General features: G+C 43.1%; 1 protein-coding gene across 2 annotated transcripts in view; it reads right to left on the bottom strand.

Moving 5' to 3' along the window:
• Window positions 1-26798, bottom strand: part of LOC140202786 (A disintegrin and metalloproteinase with thrombospondin motifs 20-like) — a 618104-nt gene that overhangs the window by 217487 nt on the left and 373819 nt on the right. Inside the window, exons 22-28 of one of the 2 annotated variants that reach the window (XM_072268123.1) lie at window positions 23310-23474; window positions 22224-22343; window positions 21908-22015; window positions 15478-15642; window positions 13231-13524; window positions 9022-9183; window positions 3782-3958 (exon numbers count right to left, since the gene is read on the bottom strand). In XM_072268123.1, coding sequence (XP_072124224.1) covers window positions 3782-3958; window positions 9022-9183; window positions 13231-13524; window positions 15478-15642; window positions 21908-22015; window positions 22224-22343; window positions 23310-23474 — 1191 coding nt within the window. The remainder of the gene's footprint in view (window positions 1-3781; window positions 3959-9021; window positions 9184-13230; window positions 13525-15477; window positions 15643-21907; window positions 22016-22223; window positions 22344-23309; window positions 23475-26798) is intronic. The other variant, XM_072268124.1, reaches the window with a different exon arrangement.

Consider the following 26798-nt stretch of genomic DNA (forward strand, 5'->3'; position numbering starts at 1 on the left):
GACCTAGTGATTGTGAAATCCAGTGCATGTCATATTCCATAGGTGAATCATTGCCACAGAGAACTGTGGAGGCCAAGTCATTGTATACATCTAAAGTGGAGGTTGATAGGTTCCTCATTAGTAAAGGTGCCAATGGTTATGGGGAGGAGACAGGAGAATGGAGGTGAGAGGGATAATAAATCAGCCAATGGCAGAGCAGAGTTGATGGGCCAAATAGTCTAATTCTGGTCCTACGTCTATGGAATACATATTGATAACATAGAAGTCTTAACCTAAGATGCTGAAATCAGAGACTAATCATAAAAATTGCTTCCAGCAACTTGCCCAGTAACAGTCCACACTCTAGGAAGAAATTTTTACCTAACTATATAGAGCTTACACCATACTAAAAGCACCAGACGGATTTGACAATATTGTGCTCTTTAATATTTTACAATATGAAATTAGGTTTGTGAACAAGGTTATTATTTTCCATATGTCACTTAAAATAAATATCACAATGAATGCAAAAATAAATACATTTTAAACAAAGGATCATAAAGCACTGATGATGCAGATGCAATCCATTCATTAAGTTAATTCAGTGGGAAAATGTTGGCACTTGTTCAGAATACGCAAAGTAAATCATGTATCATAAACTGTGCGAAAGTCAAGTGTATTAAATAGTAGAACGGCCCAACAGATAAGTGTATCATGATCACAAGAATGATAGCAAATAGAAAGAAACAGGATTACAATGATTGACCAAAAAGACACAGATTTAAAAAAACTGAAAATGCAAAGCATACTTGTTGAGACAACAGAAAGGTATTTTTGGTCAGGGACAAAGTGTTGGCTGATCATTACAACATTATACATGGTGGGAAACATACCTTCAGTGGAATAAGACCTCAAATGACACTGAATTGCAGCAAAGCATTTTCAGTTAAGTTACCATTAATTTTTGGGTTTGGAGCGGAGTAGGGGAAGAGACCTTCACATCACTTGCATCATAAACAAACAAAAAATAATTGATACAGTAATGCAGCCTATCGTCATGCATGATAGTGGATAATTAAGAACCATTCACAGGTTTAGTGTTAATTACAGCTTTTTTTTCTTAATAAGCAATCTTTAGCATTTCACAGTACTTTGACCAGATTTTTTGTCACCTCAGTATGAAGATAATTCAGATTTTGGATAGTTATACAGGCCTCTATGACACCAGCCAAAGGTTTATGTGAGAAGCATATTGCATTCACCCAGTTTAAAATTACTGCCAACTTCCCCTAAGAGTTTTACAATTTCTTGAAGATTTCCAAACTAAAACCCAAGGCCATTCTTCTTTCTTTATAAAAGTCTTTGTCTGTGAGTTTCCTGGGCACTCTATATTGGCTTATGATATGGAAATAAAGGCGTTAGATCCTTAGTGAAACCACAGACCTTCCCACACAACGACTGGCCAGTTAATTTCAATTAAAGCTTTAATTGTTTGGTCAAGTTGAAAGAAAAACACATTATTGAGGTAAATAACAAGTACGCCCTCAGTTCTGGTGGGGAATCTTGAACCTGAAACATTAACACTATCTCAGTCTCGCACTCTTTCCACCGATGCTGCCTGACCGCCTGAGTATTTTCATGAGTCTCTGCTTTTATTTCACATTGGTCAGCTTTCGAGACAAAATAACATATACTGCCACACATTAAACGGGGCCACATTTAAATTCTTCAAAGAGTGAAAGCTTATTTCAAATGGGCATGTCTTCAAGAGCACTGTGATTGGGTCCAGCCCATGTTGAATGTTGGACAATCAAATGGCCATAAAGGAACATGAAAGGATGCTGTGAAAGGTGACAATCATACCCAGAATTGTGTAAAAACAGGAAATGATAATGAGCCAACTAAAACCCTGAACTCACAATATCTTTGTTTTAAACGTCTATTTTGGTTAATTGTGTAGGCATGTGGCCAAGTGGTTAAGGCATTGGACTAGCGACCTGAAGGCCGTGAGTTCGAGCCCCAGCCAAGGGAACATGTTGTGCCCTTGAGCAAGGCACTTAATCACACATTGCTCTGCGACGACACTGGTGCCAAGCTGTATGGGTCATAATGCCCTTCCCTTGGACAACATTGGTGTCGTGGAGAGGGGAGACTTGCAGCATGGGCAACTGCCGGTCTTCCATACAACCTTGCCCAGGCCTGCGCCCTGGAAAGTGAAGACTTTCCAGGCGCAGATCCATGGTCTCGCAAGACTAATGGATGCCTTTATTTTGGTTAATTATTGAAACACAGTCAGCTATAAATAGAGTAAGGCTGAAGCATGTTTTAAAGCAATTTATTTGACCGCATTTAAAGTGATAGTGCCACACTCGCCAAGGTTTCATGTTGAATTGCCAGTGAGAGAATTCTAGAGTATGAGATAGCCATGGCTCAGATGAATTTTACTGACATACCAACATAAACCAGACTACAGATCACAGCCTACAAAACTGCTTGCCAAGAAGCACAGATTTTCACATTGTGTGAACAAGCGAAGGTCTGAGAGTGAGCTGCGTCATCAGGGATGACTGGAGGTATTTTGCTTTCCACTTTGTTCAACTGGAGCAGCATGTCGAGAGGTAATAAACTGTTCGATACTGGAAAACCTATAACCACGGTTAAACTCACAGTCAGTAAGTCATTTGCCCTGTGGGGAATGAAACCCTATAGCACTGAACTGATTCTCTTCAATTAAATGTAGTCTGAAGCAGCCTATTCAAAAGCCAGAAGCCAAGATCTACAAACAGTGGCTTGACTGCGTTCTGCAAGGACTTTCATAATTCTTGCCTTTATTGTGTCAGACAGTTGTATCTCGGCCTTTGATTCGACTGGAACATCAGCTGTGACTGGAGATTACCAACAAGGAGCGAGACCAAAGAACAGAGACTACCTCCCATGTGACATCTTCCAGCTGAAGGTGTGTTCATTAATAAAGTGAGAAACATCTTAAAACCATCCACTAATTTTTCATGTTTAAAGTTAAGCTCTTCTGAAATAAATTTCAGATATCCATACACCAACTGCATTTATAACACAATACATTAGATTGCAAAATAAGAATGGGGGTTATCACGGCTAACCCATGACATTCCCATTGTGCATCTTTTGTTCAGACTGTAGCCAGACACTGATGTCTGGCTGCAGAGGGTTAAAGCACCGATCAGTAAAATCACATGAAAATGTGCATCAGTAAAAGAGTTTCCTCATTGCATTCATGATTAAAACAAACATTAAAGATACGTTCTGTACAAAATTACACATTCTATCATACAGTTTATCTAGTTTTCACTTATTGGTGTATTGAAGCATTGCAATAAAAAAAGACTCCCTATGGACAAATTTACAAATTATTGATGGTGAAACCAATAGAAGATGAGTTATACATTGCCAATATTTTTTTATGACATAAATTGTTTCCCTTGTATATCTAAAAGTTCTGTCACGAAGGTTACATTGCACTGAAAGCTATATTCTTCAAAGGCTTTAAATTACTGAGTTTTAACTGTTTTTTTTTACATCTTTAAGCACCATTTTAATCTGTTGACCTTTACACGGGCCAGCTACATGGAATGTATCCCTGATAAATGTTTGAATTCTAACCTCTCCCTTATCTTCATAAAAAAAAAATACATTGTTTGCACGGTTATTGCTAATGTTACATTCAAGATCAAAATAATTACAGCTCCCTGAAATTAATCACAAATGACTCTGAGTGAGTACACACAAAATGCTAGAGAAATAGAGAAAGAGTATGCTATCGTACCGAGTTCCAAGGTCCGCGATGCCACGAGACACTGCCGGGGCAAGGTTGCATGTTGCACTGTTCCCTGTCCAGGGGCTTCTCCAAGATGTCACAGCTTTGGTCACTCAGCTGTTGGCCTTGTGGGAGCTGGCAGATAACCAGCCTTGTCCTTGTTCCACTGTTACATGGTCGCGTACACTGTGCAAGGTCCAGAAACCACAATGAGAGCCGACATAACAACATTATCTCAGTTTGGCTTCTGCAAAGGACCTGATGGGTTGTACAGAATCTCTCCACGGGGCAAAGCCCAACAGGTTAGCAATGCGGTCTCCAATACATTTCAATCAGCCATTAATGAAATATACTGAAAATCTATCTGGTACTTATTGGCTATCTGCTGTTCGAATTTTACTGAGGTGTGAACAACTTTATAGCTCTGCTGCTTTGTTAGCAGCGTATTATAATGTCAAATGTGGTCATGAAGAAAGTGTTAAAGGATTAATGATCAAGGATCAACTTTATTCTCCATATACATTTAGATATATTAGGAATTTACTACGGTGTGTTGGTCTGGATGCGGCATGCAACAGGAAACAGCACCATTCAACAATTACAGAGAATACAGAATTATATGAAATATCAAGTTATAAGTTAATGTACGGATCTGGAATAAGATTTGCATAAAACATAAACACAAGCATGTACTTGCAATGTAAATAGGATTATAAAAAGTGATTTACTGAGGTTACAGTTCAGTGTAGTGTGAGGGGTACTAGATAGAGGGAGGAGGTGTACTAACTAGAATGCTTGATCAAAATATCTGCCCAGCAAAAGAAACTTTTAGGATGGCATGAAGTTTTGTTTAATTTAATAGCCATATAGCGCTTTCCAGAATGGAGCTTTTGGCAAAGGCAGTTTGCTGGGTGGGTAGTGTCCACAAAGATCATTGTCAGATTTCACATCTGTTTCAGGGACAACACAGGCTGCCACCCCAGCAGCTGTACTTAGGGAATGAAGAGCCATATGACCACGTGAACCCTGACTCAAAGGAGACGTGAGAGCTGATGAGCAGGACCTCATTGCAGAGAGGCATATGGAGTAAGACAGGGTCCAGGGAGGGGAAAATGCATTTTCACAGAACGGTGAAAAACATTGCAGAAGTGACAAAATTATTTACCTTCATAACACAGAGGAAAAGTGGTGACAAATAAGCACATAGGACAGAGATTAAAAATCAGGCTGAGCGGTGCCACAACATCAACCTCTCACTCAACTTCAGCAAACCAAAAAGCTGATTATCGAGTACACGAAGGAGCCTGTGGTCCATGAGCCAGGCCTCATTTGGGGATCGGAGGTGGAACGGGTTGGATTACTATATCAGATGATCTGTTCTGGGACCGGTACCTAAGTGCCGTGACAAAGAAGGCATGAGAATGCCTTTACTTTGTTAGAATTTTACACAGATTCATCATGTCATCTGAAACTTTGACAAACTTCTGTAGATGCACACTGGAGAGTACCTGAACTGGTTGCTCTGTGGCCTAGTATAGGAACAGCAATGACCAAGAACAGAAAAGTCTACAGAAAGTGCTGGATACAGACCAGTCCGTCACAGGTGAAACACTCCTATCAGTGAGCACATTTGCAAAGAGCGCTGTCACTAGAAAGCAGCAACCATCATCGAGAAACCCCACCATCTAGGCCATGCTCTCTTCTTGTTCCAGGCATTAGGAAGGAGTACAGGAGCCTTAAGTCTCACACCACCAGGTACAGGAACAGTTATAACCCTTCAACGATCAGGCTCCTGAACTGGTGTGGATAACTTTACTCAACTCAACTCTGAACTGATTCCACAACATACAGACTCACTTTCAAAGGCTCTACAACTCATGTTCTCGGTATTATTTATGTTTATAATTATTTACACAATTTGTCTTCTTTTGCATATTGGTTGTCTGCCAGTCTTTATTCATGTATAGATTTTTTCATATATTTTAATATATTTCTTTATTTTCCCGTGAATGTCTGCCAGCCAGTGGTGTAGTGGTATTAGCACTGGACTTCAAGGCTGACTGGTCCTGAGTTCAAATCCAGCCGGGTCCCAACCTGGGCAGCAGCAGTATCTGCATGGAAGAAAGGCCTGGCAATCTACTTCCGTATCTTGCCACAAAAACCCAATGGACAACTACTCTATCTAGAGGGTTGCCATAGTCGACATCGGCTCGATGGCACTCAACAACAACAAATGCCTGCAAGAAATGCATCTCAGTGTAGTATATGGTGATATATACTTATTTTGATAATAAATGTACTTTCACTTTGGATATTTGATAGAATAAAGGGAGCTCACTGCTGCAGAATTAATATCAATGCCAGAGTTCTGGATACCTGGGTTCAATCCTAACCTCTGGTGCTGTCTGTGTGGAGTTTGCATGTTTCCTCTGTGGCGGTGTGTAAGCTGGTTAAATAGCTGCAGTGAAGTGCCCCTTGGTATAGCTGTACAGTGGTAAAATTGGGAGGAATCAGAAGGTCTGTGAAAGAACAGATTCTCGGCAATGAATTATGGAATAGGATTGATGTGAATTCCTGAAGCATAGACAATGGGCTGAATGGCCTCCTAAAAGGTTATGAGAAATACGACAAATATTCATTGCAGGCTGCTTTTGTATCACCAGCAGTACAGGTTATTAGGAGATGTTACTGCAGGGAGTTTTAGATAGCGTTAATCGGATGGAGATTCCGCAAAAAAAACACTTTCAAAAGCTTTGGTGAGTGACTTCATGGAGTGGAATGTCGAACACGAAGGTTATTGGTGGGTGTAGATAGTGTTGAAGGTTGCTGTAGGTTATAACGGAACATTGACAGGATACAGAGCTGGGCTCAGAAGTTGCAGATGGAGTTAATTCCAGAAAAGTATGAAGTGTTACGCTTTGGAAGGTCAAACATGAATGTAGAGTACAGGGTTAACAGCAGTGTGAAGAAACCTCCTCAGCAGTAGGCTCCAAGTCCAGAGCTCCTTCGAAGTTTCCAGGCGAGATGTTAGGGTGGTTGAGAAATTGTATGATGCGTTTGCCATCATTAGTCAGGGGATTGAGTTCAGGAGCTGCAAGTTAATGTTGCAGCTCTATGAAACTTTGGTTAGCCCACACTCGGAGTTAACATTTTCAGTTCTGGCTGCCTCATTGTAAAAGAATGTGGAAGCTTTAGAGGAGAATTAATGTGAAGATGACCTGGACGAGAGAATATGTCTTATGAGGAAAGGCTGAGCAAGCTTGGGCTTTCCTCTTTGGAAATGAAGGAGGATGAGATGAGACTTGATAGAAGAATACATGATAAGAAGCGTAGATAGTTGTATAGCAGTGCTTTCTTTTCCCAGGGCAGCAATGCATACTTTTAAGGTGTTTGGAGGAAAGTATAGGACAATGTCAGAAGTAGGTTTTTTACAGAGGTTCGTAGGTGCAAGGAACATGCAGCCATGGGTGATGGTAGAGGCAGATACATTAGGGACATTTAACAGCCTCTTAGATAGGCACAAGGATGAAAGAAAAATGGATGGCTGTGGGAGTGTTAGATTGATCTTTGATCATGTTAAAAGGTTGTGGGCTGGAAAACCTATACTGTGCTGTACTGTTCTATGTTTTATGTTCTGTGTTGACATTGCAAATGGTCATTGGGTGTCAAATTTACAGAGGGAGATGCCTGCCTTTTGGAATTGGAATTGTTTTATTATTCTCACATGCAGTGAGATACAGTGAAAAACTGTTTTGCATACTGTTCATACAGATCAGGTCATTACACAGTTCATTGATTGAACAAGGTAGAACAATGACATTGCAGAACAAAGTGCAACAGCTACAGAGAAAATGCAGTGCAAGTAAACAATAGGGTGCAAAATCATAATGAGGTAGAATGTTAAGTCAATAGTCCGTAAGACCATAAGACATAGGAGCAGAATTAGGCCATCTGGCCCATCGAGTCTGCTCTGCCATTCAATCATGGCTGATCCTTTTTTCTTCTCCTCCTCAACCCCAGTTCTCAACCTTCTCCCCGTAACCTTTGATGCCATGTCCAATCAAGAACCTAACAAGCTCTGCCTTAAATACACCCAATGACCTGGCCTCCTCAGATGCATATGGTAACAAATTCCATAAATCCACCACCCTTTGCCTAAAGAAGTTTCTCTGCATCTGTTTTGAAAGGGTGCCCCTCTATCCTGAGGCTGTGCCCTCTTGTCCTAGACTCTCCCACCATGGGAAACATCCTTTCCACATCTACTCTGTCTAGGCCTTTCAGCATTGGAAAGGTTTCAATGAGATCTCCCCTCATCCTTCTGAACTCCAGCGAGTACAGACCCAGAGCCATCAAACATTCCTCGTATGATAACCCTTTCATTCCTGGAATCATCTTTGTGAACCTCCTCTGGACCCTCTCCAATGCCAGCACATCTTTTCTAAGATGAGGGGCTCAAAACTGTTCACAATACTCAAGGTGACGCCTCACCAGTGCCTTATAAAGCCTCAGCATCACATCCTTGCTCTTGTATCCTAGACCTCTTGAAATGAATGCTAACATTGCATTTGCCTTCCTCACCACCGACTCTACCTGCAAGTTAACCTTTAGGGTGTTCTGCACAAGGACTCCCAAGTCCCTTTGCATCTCAGATTTTTGGATTTTCTCTCCATTTAGAAAATAGTCTGCACATTTATTTCTACTACCTAAGTGCAAGAAGACGCATTTTCCAACATTGTATTTCACTTGCCACTTTCTTGCCCATTCTCCTAATCTGTCTAAGTCCTTCTGCATCCTACCTGTTTCCTCAACACTACCTGCCCCTCCACCAGTCTTCTTATTCTCTGCAAACTTGGCAACAAAGCCATCTAAATTCCATCATCTAAATCATTTATATACAGCATAAAAAGAAGTGGTCCCAACACCAATCCCTGTGGAACACCACTAGTCACTGGCAGCCAACCAGAAAAGGATCCTTTTATTCCCACTCGCTGCCTCCTACCAATCAGCCAATGCTCTAATCATGTTAGCAATTTTCCTGTAGTCCAAACCGCACTGTCACTAACACAAGGGCAAATAAGAGAAATAAAATGTGGACAGGCAATATTTAGAATAACTGAGTGGACACTGAGGTCAGTTGGAATTAAATTACCATCCATAAAATTTAATCTACCAGGATTGTTGATAACTTGGAGTCCAATGGACTCAACTTTTGATCTAGTCAACCCTCTTTGAGGAACCCAAATACTCACCTCGCCCCAGTTGCCGAAGTTCCAGTGAGGACAGGCACCAGCGTCACAGTGTCTGGTTTCAGCAGGCTTCACTCTCTCATCGCAGGAGTCAACACCCCGTCCTTCCACATCCTGACAGACTACGACCCGACGCTGGAATCCTCCTGTGCAAGTGCTCGAGCACTGAAACATTTGGTTAGTTAGTAAGCAACTCGGTGAAAGCATTTATGTCTCAGGGTTCAAAATCAAGGGCTGAGTTCTTCTGAGACAGTCTGCATCAATTATCAACTCTAGATTCCTGACCTGAAGCTTTTGAAACATGAAATGGACTTTCTTGTTTGTCAGCTGACAGAGGGAGTGTTAATCTGTAGACCTACAAGGGAACTTCAGTGTGCATTAATCACAACTTTCTAGAGCTGGAATACCAGGTCAACATCAAGCTATTTGATGGCAAGTCTTGAACACATGCTGTGTCCCAACAAGGAGGGCGAGGACAGCAGGCAGAGAAAACTCCACTGCCTGCAGGTTCTCCTGCAAGTCCCTCACAAATCTTTTCCAATTAGAAATATATTCCCAGCATTGAGGACACCTTCAAAAGACAATGCCTCAGAAAGTCAGCATCCATCATTAAGGACCTCTTTCACTCAGGACGTGGTCTCTTCTTATTCCTACCATCGCAGAGGAGATACAAGAGCCTGAAGGCACATACTCAATGTTTTAAAAACAGCTTCTTCTTCCCCTTTGCCATCAGGTTTCTGAACTGAACACTACCTCTCTATTTTTGCTCTCTTTTTGCACTCTTTACTGATTTTTTATTATATATTTCTTACTATAATTTATAGTATGTTTTATGTATTGCACACAACATTTTAGGGACAGCTTCTTCCCCTCTACCATCAGATTTTTGAACAGACAATGAACTAAACCATGAAGACTGCCTTACTATTTTGCTCTGTTTTTGCACTACTTAAATAATTTAAAAATTTCATATATTTCCTATTGCCATTTATAGTATTTTTAAGTATTTTACTGTATGTTGCAACAAAACAATAGTTTTTGTGACATACAGCATGCCAGTGATAATAAACCTGATTCAGATTCTCCTTCATTTCACACGGGTGTGAATCCTGGTGCTCCCTCTCCAGGAGTGTTCAGACTCAGATTCAGATTTAGTTATCACACGTTCATTGACAATTACAGTGAAATGTGTTTTCATTAAATACAATCACATATAGAGATATGCTGAGGACATCCTGCAAATGTCACCACACATTTCGGTGAGGTAGAATAATAAAGACCACAACAAAACAGAACATACCAAGCAAAAAAAGCAACGATAGCAAAACAATAAGGGTTTCGGCCTGAAACAACAACTGTACTTTTTTTCCATAGATGCTGCCTGTCTTCTTGAGTTCCTCCAGCATCTTGTGTGTGTTGCTCAGATTTCCAGCACCTGCAGATTTTCTCTTGTTTCCCATTCCTCCCTCCTTCCTCCCTGCCCACCCATACACATACTCAGTCCTCTAACCCCACGACAGGCTGCCTTTGGCCTCCAGCCTTGAGCAGACTTGTGGGCTCACAGAGACTGAGCCCCAACTTTCCCAGTGGACTCATAGATTTGGGGCTCTGGCCATCGGACCTCAACTTCTGGCTTTCAGATAGAGTTTTAAGCTTCAATCTTTGGTATTGACCCAGGACTCGCTGATGATGAAGAATGAAGGCCCTAGATGAAGACCTAAATTCTAAGCCTCAAATTCTAGACTCACCGATGACGGGACTCCAAATACTAGGCCTTGAACTCCAGACTTGGTAATTTGTGTACTTAACTTGTGGAATGCATTCCCCAGAAGGACTGTAACATTGTAATTGGCAACAGATGATGGCCTTGCCAGGAACAGCTGCATCCCAAAGAAAGGAAGACTCAGCGTCTCCAATTTCCATATATCTAGCCCGGTGAAGCTCTCCACATTACTCAATTCTTGTCAGTACTAGTGTGAATATTGTCTCTTCATCAGTAAGGTTCGTTTTACTATAAAGTGCTCTAGGGAGATGGAGAAGAATATTTGGTATATTCCTTGCGAGCTTTGGACAGCTAGTCAATATATGGCAGGTTGGAAACAGAGAACTAATCAGAGAATTTAGTTGAGGGTTTCTCAGGTACATTATCTTCCTTTGGCTCAGACTGGCTCCTATATGGAAGCAGGGGTCCAGGAACCCATACGATTAAATACTAACCTCCAGAGTTGGCTGATCATGCCAGACGTCAAGATTTGCTTTTTCACCTACAATATCATGTGGCTGATAACTTTTAAAGAAATATTATCAAACCTGTCCACTGACCAGAGACAGAAATGAAGTGAAACATAATCGGTTGAGAGGCTGGACAAAGGAAGATAATGTACCTGGGAAGCCCGGGTCTGACCTCTCCCATTCTTGGCTTGACTCACGTGGTTTTGTTCTCAGAAACTTGCCCCTCTTGCTCAGAAACTGAGATGGCAGCATGAGCTGAGGTTACATCTTTGAGCCTTCGGGAGGGGATCCTGAACCCAAATCCGTCGATTCAAAGATGCAAGTGTTCCCATTGAACCAGAGTATGTTCCAGCATTGAACGAACTTAGGGCCAATGTTAAATTTTCTCTTGTAACTTATTTTGTGGGGCATTGCATTACTTGAAAATGAATCCTTTCATACCAACTGAAGATCTACCACTTGATAAAACAGCTCGTGAAGGAATGCTGCATTACTGCGGAACTAAAGCATTATAAATTACTAGCCTCAAATCAAAATATGCTGAATATTTCTGCTAATTCTAAAATGTAAAGAATCCTAGAGGACTCGTAAACTTAAAGTTACATCAAAGGTACAGATTAGTGATAACATCTCCTCACTGACAATCAACGCCTGTGCACCTGAAGGATGCGTGCTTAGCCCACTGCTCTACACTGATAAATTGTGTAGAACAGCTCAATCATCATTCACTGATGGCACTGCTGCTGTTGGCAGAATCTCAAATGGTGACGAGGAGGCATACAAGGGTGAGATAGATCGGCAGATTGAGTGGTGTCACAACAACAACTTCACACTCAACGTCATCAAGACCAAGTCACTAATTGTGGACTTCAGGAAGGGGATGTCGGAGGAACACATGTGAGTCCTTATTGAGAGGCCAGTGATGGAAAGGGTGAGCAGCTTCAAGTTCCTGGATGTCAACATCTCAGAGGGTTGATTGTAGACCCAACACAGTGATGAAATCATGAAGGTGGCACAATAGCGACTGTACCTCATTGGAAGTTTAAGCAGATTTGGTCTGTCACCAAAGACTTCAGCAAATATCTACAGATGTATAGTGGAGATCATTCTGCTTGGTTGCATCATCATCTGGTATGGAGGCACCAATGCACAGGATCACAAGAGGATGAAGAGTTCAAGGGCATCAAGGGGCAGAGCCTCAAGAAGGTGGCATCCATAAATAAAGACCTACACCACCCAAGGCATGCCCTCTTCTCATTACTACCAATGGGGAAGAAGTACAAGGACTGGAGACCCACACTTAACTTTTTAGGAACTGCTTCTCCCTCTTCACCATCACATTTCTGAATGTTCCATGAACCCATGAATGCTACCTCAACCTTCTTACTCTTTCTTTTCTCCCCTTCTTCTCCAGTCCTGAAGAAGGGTCTCAGTCCAAAACGTCGACTGTTTACTCTTTTCCTTGACCTGCTGACTTCCTCCAACATTTTGCTTTGCTTTTGTGTTGCCTTGGATTTCCAGTATTTGCAGATTCTCTCGCGCTTGGAATGCTACCTCATTATTTGTGTTCTGCACAATTTATTTATTTTGTAACAGTATAGTATTTTTTATGTATTGCACTGTTTATCTACTACAACAACAACAAATTTCATGATGTACATCAGTGATAATAAATTTGATTCTGATTCTGAAAACCCAAATTAAGCCCACGGCCATCTTCATCAGTTTGCTGGTTATCTCCCCAACGTCTTCATTTTCATTTGTGATGGTTTAGTTCCCTCTGTATCAACATGTCAGCTCTGTTCCGTTAAATATTGCTCAGACTCCTAGAGCTATACCATATCGCATGAGACAGGCCTGTTTGCCTACCACATCCCTGTTGATGTGTTAACCCACCTGCACTAATGTCTCCTGATTAAAGCGTATTAAATTGAGAATAGACACAGCAACACAGCAAAGAAAGGTGTAAACTTCACTTACTGCTCCCCAAGGTCCTGTCCTCCACTGACTTGTCCCTGACGGATTGCTCCACCTGTTTTGACTGACTGTGTCATGGGAAGGGTAGTCCGCTGGGGGTGGTGTGAGGTCGCGCTGCGCGGAGCGGGCAGGGTAGTCGTGAGGGGGGTAGACGTGGGGGCATGAGGCCAAGCTGCACCCCTGCTCCTCGGCGGGTCTCTCCATGGCTTCGCAGTCGCTCTCAGCTGCCAGTTGATGTTGAAAGGTGACGCAGACAACTTGGCGAGTGGCCGTCCCAGGACCGCAGGTGGCAGAGCACTGTATGCCAGAGAAATAAGCCAGCAGTTGATGTTGTTAGTGAGGAGAGATCAGCTCCTGCAACAACCTCCTACAAGAGCTACACACACAGAATGCTGGAGGAACTCAGCCATGTCAGGTAGCACTTATGAAGGGAAATAAACCGTTGACTTCCATCTCTGACATCTCTCTCTCCTTTGCTGATCTCTCTTCCCTCCTTCTCCAGAGACTGATTAGCCAAAAGCGTCTTCTGCAAACTCACTTCTTTTCCTGTGTTCAATTTGCTTTGTGGGCTTGTTACAGATGTCAGTCGCAATTCTTCCACCAGAGATGGAGACAGAGAGGTTAAGAAAGGGCATAGAGGTGTCATAGATGAAACAGGCTGCCAGACTTGATGAGTTCCTCTAGGTTTCTGTGTGTTGCTCAGGATTTCCAACATCTGCAGAATTCTGTGAACCTTGTGCAAGAGTTTGGCCCATGTTTTGTTTGGAAAATCATGCTATTATGAAGTATGGGAGGCAGAATTGACATTGACTTTCACCAGGACCACACAGAAAATCATAAACAGGCTATTTGCTGATGTCTCCGACTCAACAGGCGAAAGTGTGGGGTGATTGGGATGTTGAGATGGAGTCAACAAACAGCTTAGCAATGTTTCAGCATCAACCGTCAGCCAATGCCCTGCACGGCATTCCCTCTATAAAGGCTGAAGAAAGGGAATCAGTCAACAGGGTAATTGACTATTCTGCCAAGACCATGATGCCAAAGACAGAGGAAATTATTCCCCATTGAGCAGCCTCCATCCACTCCCAACTAAATCTAAATTTTCATCAGAGACCTCCACCCTCCAGGCCATGCTTTCTTCCCACGACTACATTCAGGCAGGAGGTAATGAAACCTTAGGCCACGCACTACCAGGTATAGGAACAGTTATTACTCTCCAATCATCATGCTCCCAACCCGGTGTGAATAACTTCATTCACCACTACTCTGAACTGATTCACTTTCAAGGACTCTTTACAATCATATTCTCAGTATTATTTTTATTTGCAGTTTGCCTTCTTTTGCACATTGGTTGTTTGTCAGTCCTTGCCTGTTTATGTATTGTTTTGAAAACTCTATTGTGTTTCCAGACATCCCACCCTGCAAAAACTCATTTCAAGGAGGTAGCAGCCCCACCCCCTGCAACCCCATATCCCACCCCGCCACCTGGTCGACCTCCAAGGGTGTATGTAATACTTTGTTTGCTGATTTTGTCTAATCTGTAAACCAAGTTGGGTATATGCAGAAAATATGATATTAAAATATGTACATATATTATATTATCATGTTTATTCTATTACAACTTTAAGCAAGTCTACAGGGAGTTTGGCGTCATCATGTAGGACATCAATAGAGTAGCTCCTCAGCAGCTAGCCAGCTAGCTTAAATAACGTTAGCTACGCTAATGAATGAATGACACCTGTTAAACTCACCTCAACATGTCTTTTACAGTCTTAACCCACCATAGGCAATAGAAAAGTCACTGTTGCAAACAGTGCAGCGAGCAACACTGCCATTATTTTTGAGGTGGACTGTAAAGCCCGCCCACAAAGAAAACTGATAGGTCTACTTAGCACGAAGAGAGACCAATCAGAATGCCCCCTCTCCCAAAAATCGATTTGCAGGATATTGTATATAATTTCCAGGCATCAGGGAGCCACTATCAATATGCGGGAGACTCCCAGAACTTCCGGGAGAGGTGGAATGTCTGTGTTTCTTTTTCCTGTAAGTGTCTGCAAGAAAATGAATTTCATATAGTACATGCTAACACATCCATACTTTAATAATAAATTGACTTTGAGATTTTGAACTTGTGTGTATCTTGAATCATCTCTGTTGCCACTGTGGTTATATGTTCTAGTTGGCCAACAATACAACGTCACAACTTTTCCATCGCTGACGTCCCAGAGTAATGGATGCTGGAGTACTTACTGGTGACCATTCGCCAGCATGCCATCTCCCGCAGGGACTGTAGCACATCGCTGCTTCAGGGGGGCGAGGCAAGTGTGCACAGAACATTTCATCAGCCACTCCACCCTGAGCGTCCCTGCAGCTGACGTAGCGGGCACGCGTTCCTTCACCACAGCTGACCGAGCACTGCAACGAAAAGGCGTCAAGGGTCAACACTGCAGAGGATTTCACCCTCCGAGCTTGTCACCATAGCAAACATTGAGGAAGCAACAAAATCTGTGTCGAGGAAACTTACACAGATGTTGGCAGGACTTTGGACCAGAGTGACAGTGTTAGGTTGAATAGGAACTTTTTTGTGAGAGTGTGGCAATAATCTTCTGAAAAATTCTCTCACATGAATTTTAGGCAGAGATTATCATTGATTTGTTAACTTAAACAATAATTATGGATGTTTTATGGAAAATGTTTAACCCCTTTGCTTATTTACATGTATTCATTGTTTTGTTATTGCTAGAAGTATAACAGAGACAGACTGAAACTAATGAAGTGTTTTAGAAAACCTGATCAAGAATTATTAATATCAATATTTTTAAAAGACAACTGAAAAATAAATGTTCATATAGTCCCTATACTACATTCAGTAATTTACTATTATCACTGAATATCCAGTGTTCACTCACAAACAGAAGGAAAGTCATGAGCAGAGCAAAGCCAATGCCAACTGGCCCAAATGTTTACTATCCAAACACTGCTGTGTACACCAGGACTGCGAGGATTTAAAAACATACCACCCACCGTCGCGAGTTTTCGCAACCATCTAGCTGGTGTGGAGCATTTCCTGTGAAAACAACTCACTGTTCTCGGGTTATAAAAACTCATTGGTGGCTTCAATTGGGAGTAAAGATAATCACTATGCATCTATTTATTATGGGGGGGGGTGCTTAAAGATTGAGGGATATCAATCCATACCACATACCAACAAAATTATTTTGGATGCCATCTTGGGAAAGGAATACAATATGTTTACTACTCTAGGTTAGGACTTTATTGCTTGGAGTGCAGGAAAATGAGGGGAGATTTTATAGAGGTACACAAAGTTATGTTAGTTATGGACAGGGTGAATGCAAACAGGCTTTTTCCCCTCAAGTTGGCTGAGACTACAAGTAGAGGTCATGGGTTTAGGGTGAAAGGTGAAATACTTAACAAGAGTCTGAGGGGGAGCTTCTTCACTTCAAGGGTGGTGCAAGTGTGGAATGAGCTGCCAGTGGTGGATGACAATTCCATTGCAACATAAGGGGAATTTGGATAAGTACACAGATAAGAAGGATATGGAGAGCTATGGACTAGGTGCAGGAGATAGAAGGCTAGGCTGGCATAGACTAGATGACAAAGGCCCTGTTCGTGTGTTGTAGTTAATAACTCAGTAACCATCTTAATCAGTACATTTATGCTTTCACAAAATATCATGGAAAGGGTCCTATAAACTTCTTAGCAACTCCCGTAAACTTCTCAGCAACTCGTAAATTTCACTGACTGTATAATATATCAGCTCAAAGTTTGCAGGAAGATCCTGCTCCAGTGACACTGCAGGGCTCCACTGAAATACAACACTAACAAGACTAGAGGATACAAATCACTTTGCTTCGTGGCCCATCAGTTGTACTGCCGATGCTTTTGGCAATCAGTGGTTGATGGCTGGATCACTCCTGGAGGGGCAGGACATGCTGGAAAGCTGTCAACAGCAGTAGTGACTGCAGAGTACGTTGAATTAATTGCCAGTTTTGTACATCTCTGGGCAGTGGACTACAACAGCTTCCAACGATTAAAGGGAAAAATATGCGCACATATGACAAACCAATCTTAATGCTGCCGATAACCTTGATTGTCAATAGTAATGCTTACACTGCACTACTAAGCTCTTTATTCAAGATCGTCTATTGTCGTTCTTCAGTCCATAAATGCAAAGGAAAACAAGATGAATCTAATACGGTATTAAAAAAGCACAATAAGCATAAAGAACACAATTAAAACATTAAATATAAATACATAAGATTAGCTTATATACATTTTCTGATTGTACAGTATATACATAAAGTGAAGCTAGTTACAGGCAACGTTGCCTCGAATTTTTAGTAGTCAGTGTGCGCAAAAATATTATGTTGTGCAAATTTTTTTCCTGTGACAAAAGTATGTGCGCACTGAATGCACACATGGCACAGTTTATGTAGGTTTACAAAATATTTGACATAAAACTACACAGAATAACAACAAAATAACATACATATTTAAGTCAGTTAGTTATTTTTCCTTTCTCCTGTCTTTGGCATTTACCCATTCTTTGTAAACTATCTAGACTAATAGAACTTCCATCCAATTGATAGCTTTTGATTCTCATTAACATATCCAAATGGCATTCACCTAAACGGTTTCTCAGCTTGTTTTTGAGTTGATTCATTAGGCTAAAACCTCACCCACAGTCTGCACTGGATGCAAGAAAGGTTCCCCCAAGGTCCATCAACTGTGCAAGGTCGCAAAATTGTTCATTTTGAAGTACAAATGCCACCATTTGAGCAAAGTTTTAAATCAGTTTGGATTTAATTTTTTCTTGCACAGAAAATTTGAAATCATTAAACTGACGGTTACAGTATTTTCAGATAGAAAATAATGATATTTTAGACATAAGGCGTTAACTTGCTCATCACCAAATGTGAAGTCACAATCTGCAATTGTGAAGAAATCAAAAGCTGACCATTCTTGTACCTCATCCTGTAACGTGTAATGACGGGTTCTGTTGCCTGAGCTTTTATACACCGTCCAAATGCGATTCACTTGCCAAATGACATTTCAAAAAGTCAAGTTTCCAAATATCATCCCACTTCTTTCCACTAGCAAATTCTCTAGCAACTTTTGCATCACTACAATACAAACAGTTAACTCCAGTTTCCGAATCATACATAAATATTTCTCGTAGCTGAACGTTCATGACCTCATGAGCTTTCGGTGTAGCAGTTTCTACTATTTTGTTAAGCCATTCAACTTTAAACAAACGTGCAGTTCTTTTGCGCTTCACGCCCTTCGTTTCTTTTGAATTTGACATAGTGAATCAATATTTTTTTCAATAAAAACTTAGTAAGCTATCTACAGAATTTGAAACAGATCTTTGTAAACTTTACGATATGAACAATGTCCGCCAAAGATGGCTGCCACCGTGATGCAGCTGTACAAACCAGAACAGGAAAGGTGAGGTGACGTAAATTAGTGACGTGCATTGTGGTATTTGAAAAACTGACTAACTAGTTAACAGAAACATTTAGCTAAAAGATTATTTTCAATAAGTATAATTATTAATTACTGCATTATTTTAGGTAACTACCCTTTTGTGCACATATTAATTTGCTTTGTGTGCTGGTTGAAAAACGTGTGTGCGCGCGCACATGCGCAAAGATGTAGAGGGAACATAGGTTACAGGAGTATCTGTATATATGGTGACTCTGACAGGAAATGATAAAGAAGTGGTGGTGACATTGTGGTGAGGTGGATTAGTGAGTGGAGGTGTTGATCAGCTTGATGACTTGAAGGAAATACTATAACTGTATTTGAGTCTGCTGGTCCAGGCATGGATGCTGTGTAGCCTCTTCCCTGATGGGAGAGGGAAAAACAGCCCATAAGTGGTGTGGATTGGATCCTTCATGACATTCCCATGTCATAAGGGGGTGGCTGGGAACAGACCCAAGTGCAAGACACAGACACTGAAGTACGAGGGACAGGACTAGGATACAGAGTGAGGGCAAGGACATGGACACAAAACCGGGAACCAGGAACAGGAACAGGACTGGACAAGAGAGGTAGGAGCCCGGGCTTAGACTCTGAGCCAGAGACTGGACAAGGACCCAATACCTGGGTCTTGCCTCTGGCTTGGACCCCAGAACTAGGCAAGGATGAGGTTTGGCTGGCAGGCAGAACGAGGCTGGAGTCTTCAGGCTTGAGGCTAGAGACTAGAGGTGAGGCTTGGCAGGAGGTAGGAGGCTGGAGTCTTCAGGCTTGAGGCTAGAGACTTGAGGCAAGGCTTGGCAGGAGGCAGGAGGCTGGAGTCTTCAGGCTTGAGGCTAGAGGCTAGAGGCGAGACTTGGCAGGAAGCAGGAGGCTGGAGTCTTCAGCTTGGGGCTAGAGACCCAAGGCGAGGCTTGGCTGGAGGCCGGAGGCTGGAGGCTCCTCCTGGGCAGGACGCGGATCACCACCCAATGGAGGCAAGGGACAGGAAGGGACAGAACCAACTGCAGGTAATGGCAAGATGGCCCGGCTTACCCGACGGCGGCAAGGGTTAGGAAGGGACAGAACCAACCGTAGGTAATGGCAATACGGCCTGGCTTACCGGACGGACACTAGGGACAGGAAGGGACAGAACCAGCCGCAGGGTAATGGCAAGACAGCCTGACTTATCCAGCAGAGGCAAGGGACAAGAAGGGAGCTAGGTACGGGGTGGCTCCAGGACAAGACTGAAGGCGAGATGAGGTGAGAGTTACCAGCAAGACCAGACAAGGCTTCAGGCAATGCAAGGTAAGACGAGAACGTCAGGCAAGGCGAGAGTTACCGTCAAGGCTTCAGGCGAGGAAACAGAAGGCAGGGGAAGGGATACAAGGAGTAAGGACAAGAACAATCCAGCAGCCATGCCCTAGTCTCTGAAGATATTTATGCAGCCAGCCCCAACAAGCATCAGCTGCCTCAATTAGAGCTCAACAAGAACAGAAACAGGGTAGACAGGAAAACCTGGAGCAAGGGTCGATGGACCAGACCGTGAACCGGAATACGGACTTCACGGACCGGACCATGACATCCCAACCTTCTTCCAGCACTTTTCTGTATGTATGTCCTTGATGGTGGGCCAGTGGGTGTCAGTGATGCACTGGTTAGTTTTACCTACCCGCTGAAGGGCCCTCCAGTCTACCTCAGTGAGGTTTCCATAGCACACAGAGATGCAACATGTTAGGAGGCTCTCAATTGTGCATCTGTAAAAGGTCGTAAGTATTGTTGTGCATCGTACAGCTCTCTGCAGGCTCCTCAGAAAACAGAGGCATTGATGGGCTTGATTGACTGTGGAAGTGGTCCTGTGGGACAGTGAGATATTGTGCAAGCGGTGCCCTCCCAGGAGTTTGAAACTGCTCACAATTTCCACAGAAGCAGTTCCATCAGCCTAACCCCACCTATACTAACATAAAACACATAACAAAGAACAGCACAGCCCTTCAACCCGTAACGCTGTGCCAAACTCAATACATTACTCATCTATTTCCCAACTAAACTAATTCCTTGTTTCTACACAATGTCTACATACTTACATTTCCTGCCCATTCATGTGTCTCTCTAAGTGCCCCTTGAATGTTCCTATCATATCTGCCTCCAGCACCAAACCTGGTAGAGCATTCCAGGCACCCACAACTCTCTGTATAGGTGACTCCCGCCACCCAGCATATACCTTCTTCCCATTATTACAGGAGCCTGAAGGCACACACTCAGTGTTTTAGGAACAGGTTCTTCCCTTCCACCACCAGATTTCAGAGCAGTCCAGAAACTCACGGTTCTTGTTTTGGCTACTCATTTACATATTTGTTTGTTTGTTTGTTTGTCTGTCTGTTTGTGTACTTAATTATTTATCTTGCACTTCTCCGTGGATTGTCACCTTGTCATGGTGGAGAAGCTTGTGTGGTCCTGTGATCCCGAGAGCAATGCCGTCTGGAGCTCTGTTGCTGGTAGGGTCACCCATGGCGGTAAGGTCGAGGGTGAGGTCCCTGACAAAGAACAATCCAACCAAGACCTCAACGGTGGAACAGACGGACAAAGTTACTTCGAACTCAACGTCTGTGAAGGCAGATGAAGGCTGCAACAAATCCACCAGCTCCAATCGTCGTGGTTTCCATGCCAATGGAATCAGTTGGTTGAGTTGTGAAGTATCGTGTGCTTCTTGGAGTGCAACATCAAGTACACGTTAAACAAATACACATACAGGCGTCTTTGCTCTTCAAGGTTGGACTCATAAGCCACTTGAGAGCCTATAAATAGATCAATGGAATGAAGGCCATCATCCTCGACCTCGAGGGATAGTCACGATCTTGCAATATACCGCTGCAACAAAGCTATAAATTTCACAATGTATGTCAGTGACAATAAACCTGATTCTGCTTCTGGGTCTGAGTAGAGTTGACAGGCAGCTGTGAGAGGGACTAAGTAGCAGGCACGCATGCATATACACAATCGTCTAACCCCAAGACAGGCAGACTTCTTCGGCCTGCAGCCTCCAGTGGACGCAGAAGCACAGATATTGCACCTTCAGCTACCTCAGCAGACTCAGAGATTCCGAATATCTGTTCAGTTCACCAGCCTTTTCCCTCAGCTGGATTTCTTCATTCCTGAACTGTGATAGAGACCATTTGTTTTTGAGAATCTGGTCACTTACTTGAGTCCAGGATCCGAATCTCCATTGGGCCATTGCCTCCTTCTGAGTGGCTGGACTCGGACTTGAGGCCATCTGAGGAAGTTCTAAACAGGGAGGCATCTCACAATCCTGTACAGAAATGAAAATTTGTTAAAAACAATTAGTGATTCAGTCGGAAGATGGCACAAATCAAACAGTCTGATTCCTACAACAGGGGCTTAAGATCTGAGGAAGGGAATGGTGTTAATCTGTAAATTCAGTCCTACAGCTGAAAATTTAGTGTTTAAAAGTACAATATATTGTACCACAGCCACGGGCTGGAGAAGCATCTCTGTACCTGGTTATCCCTTGGGCGGCTTGCAGCGTTGCATTCCCTGTCGTCGATAATTGCACCAAACGTCCCAGCCACACACCTCACTGCTCGCAACTGATACCCATGGCCACAGGTGACAGCACACTGGGGGGAGTAGTCAGGAGGGATTACTAGCTGTGTGAAGCCATCTCATCAAAACTGAAACACTGGATACATACTGTAAGTCCTTTCATACATGCAATCACATGAGAACACCCCCACTGGTCCAGTGGCAGTTATCATTTTCCCTGGGCCACTCGGGGAGGTATATCACGTGCCCAGCTACTGAATTACTACCCTTTGACACCTGGTGCCTTCCTCAGTCCCAGCTCTCCACTATCCACGCTTGGGGAAGATGGTTTCATGACTCACTGGCAATGGGGTCATTACTCAGCGCATTAGAAATATTAGATGAATTTGAGGCCTTCCAATGTGGTCAACTGTTTCTGGTAATCCCACACAAGACAGAGCATAAAAACCCACAGCGGATCAGGCAGGGTTTGAGGAGATTTAGTATGTAATCAAACTTTCTCGCAAGTTTCTCCAGATGCATGGCAGCGAGCATTCTGACTGGTTGCATTACGGTCTGGCACGCAGCCTCCAATGCTCAGGGTTACAAGAGGCTGCAGAGAGCTCAGCCGGTTGTATCATGGGCGAAACAATCTCTGCCCTCAAGGACATCTTCAAGGGGCAGTGCCTCATGAAGGTGGGATCCTCCAATCAAAACCTTCACGATTCAGGACGTGCCCTCTTCACATTACTGCCATCAGCGAGGAGGCACAGGAGCCTGAAGAGCCGCTGTCGACCGCTTCTTCCCCTCCACCATCGGATTCGTGAATGGTCCATGAACCAACGAACACTACCTCATTATTCATCTTTTGCACTATTTATGCACTTTGGTAACATAGTAATTTTTTGCCTTGCAGTGTACTGCTGCCACAAAACCACAAGTGTTGTGACGTACAGTATGGTTTATTATAACGTACAATAGATAACAAACCTGATTCTGATTCTGATTCCGTGCCCAGGTAATGTCATTCCGATTAAGTGAAAGCAAATATCCATTCTTACCTGCCCCCAGGCTCCGACCTGCCAGGAGGCACACTCCTGGAGCTCACAGTTGTCCGTGCTCTCTGGCTTCGTACTTGGATTGCAAAATTCATCCTGCAGCTGTTCATTATTCAGCAGACAGGAAACTTGCCGATGTCTTGTGCCCTTCCCACATGTGACAAGACACTGAAATGACATGTGTGGTCATTTAGTTAAGAAGGAAACTTCAAGCCAAACAGGAAACGCAACTGGCCTGGTAATGTAGCAGTTAGCACAATGGCTTTACAGTGCCAGTGATCGGAGTTCAAATCCCACCTCTGTCTGTAAGCAGTTCGTACATTCTTCCTGTGACTATGTAGGTTTCCTCCCGGTACTCCTGTTTCCTCCCATCTTCCAAAGACACATGGGTTAGTAAGGGTTAATAAGTTGTGGGCACGTGATATTGGTGCCAGAAGCATGGCAGCACTTGCCGGCTGCCCCCAGCGCATCCTCAGACTGCATTAGTGTCTGATTCATGATGCATTTCACTGTGTGTTTCAATGTACCTGTGACAAATAGTGATAATCTTTAACATTTAAATTGATGTTATTTTCATATTAGGATAGAGAAATAAACCAGCGTGTGGTATAAAGTGTTCTTTGCATCCCTAGACCAGTCTGGCTGCAAAGGAAGTTTATTTGGTGATTACAGTATTACATTATTTCAATATGATGGTGTCATAGATTCACACAATACTACAGCATGCAAACAGGCCCTTTCACCATGCCGGCCTGTTTTTATGACTCGTCCCACCTACCTGCACCTGGACCATAGCTTTCCATACCTCTCTCATCCATGTATCTATCCAAACTTCTCTTAAATGTTGATGTTGAACCCATGTCCACCATTTCTGCTGGGAACTCATTCCACACTTGCAACACCACAAGTGAAGTTGTTCCCCCTCAGACTCCCTTAAATATTTCAACTTCCACCCTTAACCTAGTTCTAGTCTCACCTACTCAGGTTAAAACCTGTATGCATTCACCCCTCAGCTGCACCATTCACACTATTTACAGTTAATAGTTTTCGACTATAACAGCATGCTCTCGATTCAGAAGGCACTCAACCCTCTTTTGCTCCCAGCGGTCCCAGGAATCCCCCATTGCAGCCATCTCCAGACACACCCTAGCACCAGTCTTGAAGATACCCCCCTCCCTGGATTTCCCACCTGCTTTCCGGATTTCATTCCCAGAGGAAACAGTACTTGGTTATCCACCTTATCGAGCCCAGAATGAGTTTACAGACCCCACACAGCGGGTCAGACTGCCAGACTCTCAAGATTTCAGTTCACCATTTTAAAACTGGCTTGCCATCCTCTGGGTATAGACTGCCATCGATTGCTCTTAGTTTAAAACCAAAGGGGTTACTGCTCCTACATTTCGCCATAGACCAGAAGGTGCTGGGTGACCTGTAGGTCTCTTTGTTGATTTTGCTCAGGAAGCGTTTAGGTGCTGGAGTAGGTTTTGGGATCCGTCGCCTGTAGGAGAGTGGAAACCAAGTCTGATTTAGCTCAGCTCCAATAAACTCTGATTGCTCCCTGCTCAAGGTCATGGGTCAGACAGCAGAGTGTAAACGTGCAAGAAAGGAAGGATGGTTTAGAATTCATATGGAATGGTATGCAATACTGGGGACCAAGCTTTGGGAAGTGTATCCAAAGATGTGGAGGACATTGCCCGCTTCGCATTATTACCATCAATACAGGATCATTAAGACCCACAATCAACATTTTAAGAACAGCTTACTCCCTTCCTCATCAGATTTCTGAACAGTCCATGAACCCATGAAAACTAACTCAATATTTGTCTTTTGTGCTGTTTATTTATTTTATTTGTCATTGCAACTTTTAGCAACCTCTTTACATCTTGCACTGCACTGCTGCCACAGACGACAAACTTCACAGCATGCAGTACGTCAGCGGTAATAAATCTGATTTGGATTCTGATTCTGAGCAGAACATTGCAAGAAGCGTGCACCTCAGTTGTGTGGGGAGATTAATCACATCACAGAGTCTGAGGGAGATACTGCACAGAAACAGGCCCTTTGACCCAGTCAGCCTGCACTGACCGTTAACCACCATTTACACCAAGCCTCATCCAATCCCATTTTATCCTCCCCACATTCCAATCAACACCCCCCGAGCTGACCTCTCACTTATACACTACAGGCAATTTACAACAGCTAATTCACCTTCTAACCTGCACAGCTCTGGGATGTTGGGAGGGAGCTGGAATACCGAGAGCATCTTGTGGGGTCACAGGAGAACACACACACTCCACACAGACACTAACACAGGACAGACTTGAACCAGGGTCACTGGTGCCGTGAATCACGGTGCTGGAAATTCTCCCCTTGGAGCAGGGAAGGCATAAGAGGAGAGCTAAAGAAACAAACTATGGGAGGAACTCCAGTGAATCAGTATGAGTATAGCTGCTGTCGTGCTTTCACCATGATTGCATCAATATGGTGGGTCCAGGATAGATCCCCTGAGGTGTTGATGTAAACGTTCAGTGGATTTTCAGTAATTTGTCGTAGAGCAGGTTCTGTAATTTTGTAGTTTTTTTCATCTGCAGTCTGTGTCATGCCACACATAAGCCAAAATGTCTCATAGATTGCGCTTATCAATCAAGTTTGAGCTAGCTTTCAGGATAAGACAACCATAGAATCATCGAGTCATAGAACACCACAAAACAGAAGCAGGCCCTTTGGCCCATCTAGTCCATGCTGAACTAATATTCTGCCTTGACCTGCACTTGGACCATAGGCCTCCACACCCCTTCCATCTATTACCTACCCACATTTCTCTTACATATTGAATCCCCCACTTCTACTGGCAGCTCATTCCGTGCTCACACTGCATTCTGAGTCTTCAAGTCCAAGCAAGATCCTTAAAAATTTTCTCTGTATAGAAAGATATATGGCAGATACACTAGTGAAGTTTAAGACACTGCTAGACAGGTATATAGAGGAATCTAAGGTGGGGGCTTATATGGGAGGCAGGGTTTGAGGGTCGGCACAACATTGTGGGCTGAAGGGCCTGTACTGTGCTGTACTATTCTATCTATAAAAGATATTTTTCCTCATGGCAGGTGACCAGAACAGCATATAATATCCAAATTAGGCCTCATCAACATCTTATACAACTTCAACTTAACCTCCTAATTCCTGTGCTCAGTGCTTTGATTTATGAAGACCAATGCGCCAAAAGCTCGCTTTACAACCATACCGACCTGTAACCTCACTATCAAGGAATTAAGGATCAGTATTCCCAGATCTGTCTGTTCTATTAAACTCCTCAGAGCCTGCTGCTCACTGTATAAGTTCTACCCTGGTTTGTCTTCCCAAAGTGCAACACCTTGTCTGCATTAAATTCTATCTGCCATTACTCAACCCATTTTTCAGCTGGTCTAGATCCACTGCAGGCTTTGATAGTCTTCCTCACCACCTGCTATGTTGTGAGTCTTAGTGACTTCC

The sequence above is a fragment of the Mobula birostris genome, chromosome 9, assembly GCF_030028105.1.
Source record: "Mobula birostris isolate sMobBir1 chromosome 9, sMobBir1.hap1, whole genome shotgun sequence".
Lineage (NCBI taxonomy): Eukaryota > Metazoa > Chordata > Chondrichthyes > Myliobatiformes > Myliobatidae > Mobula > Mobula birostris.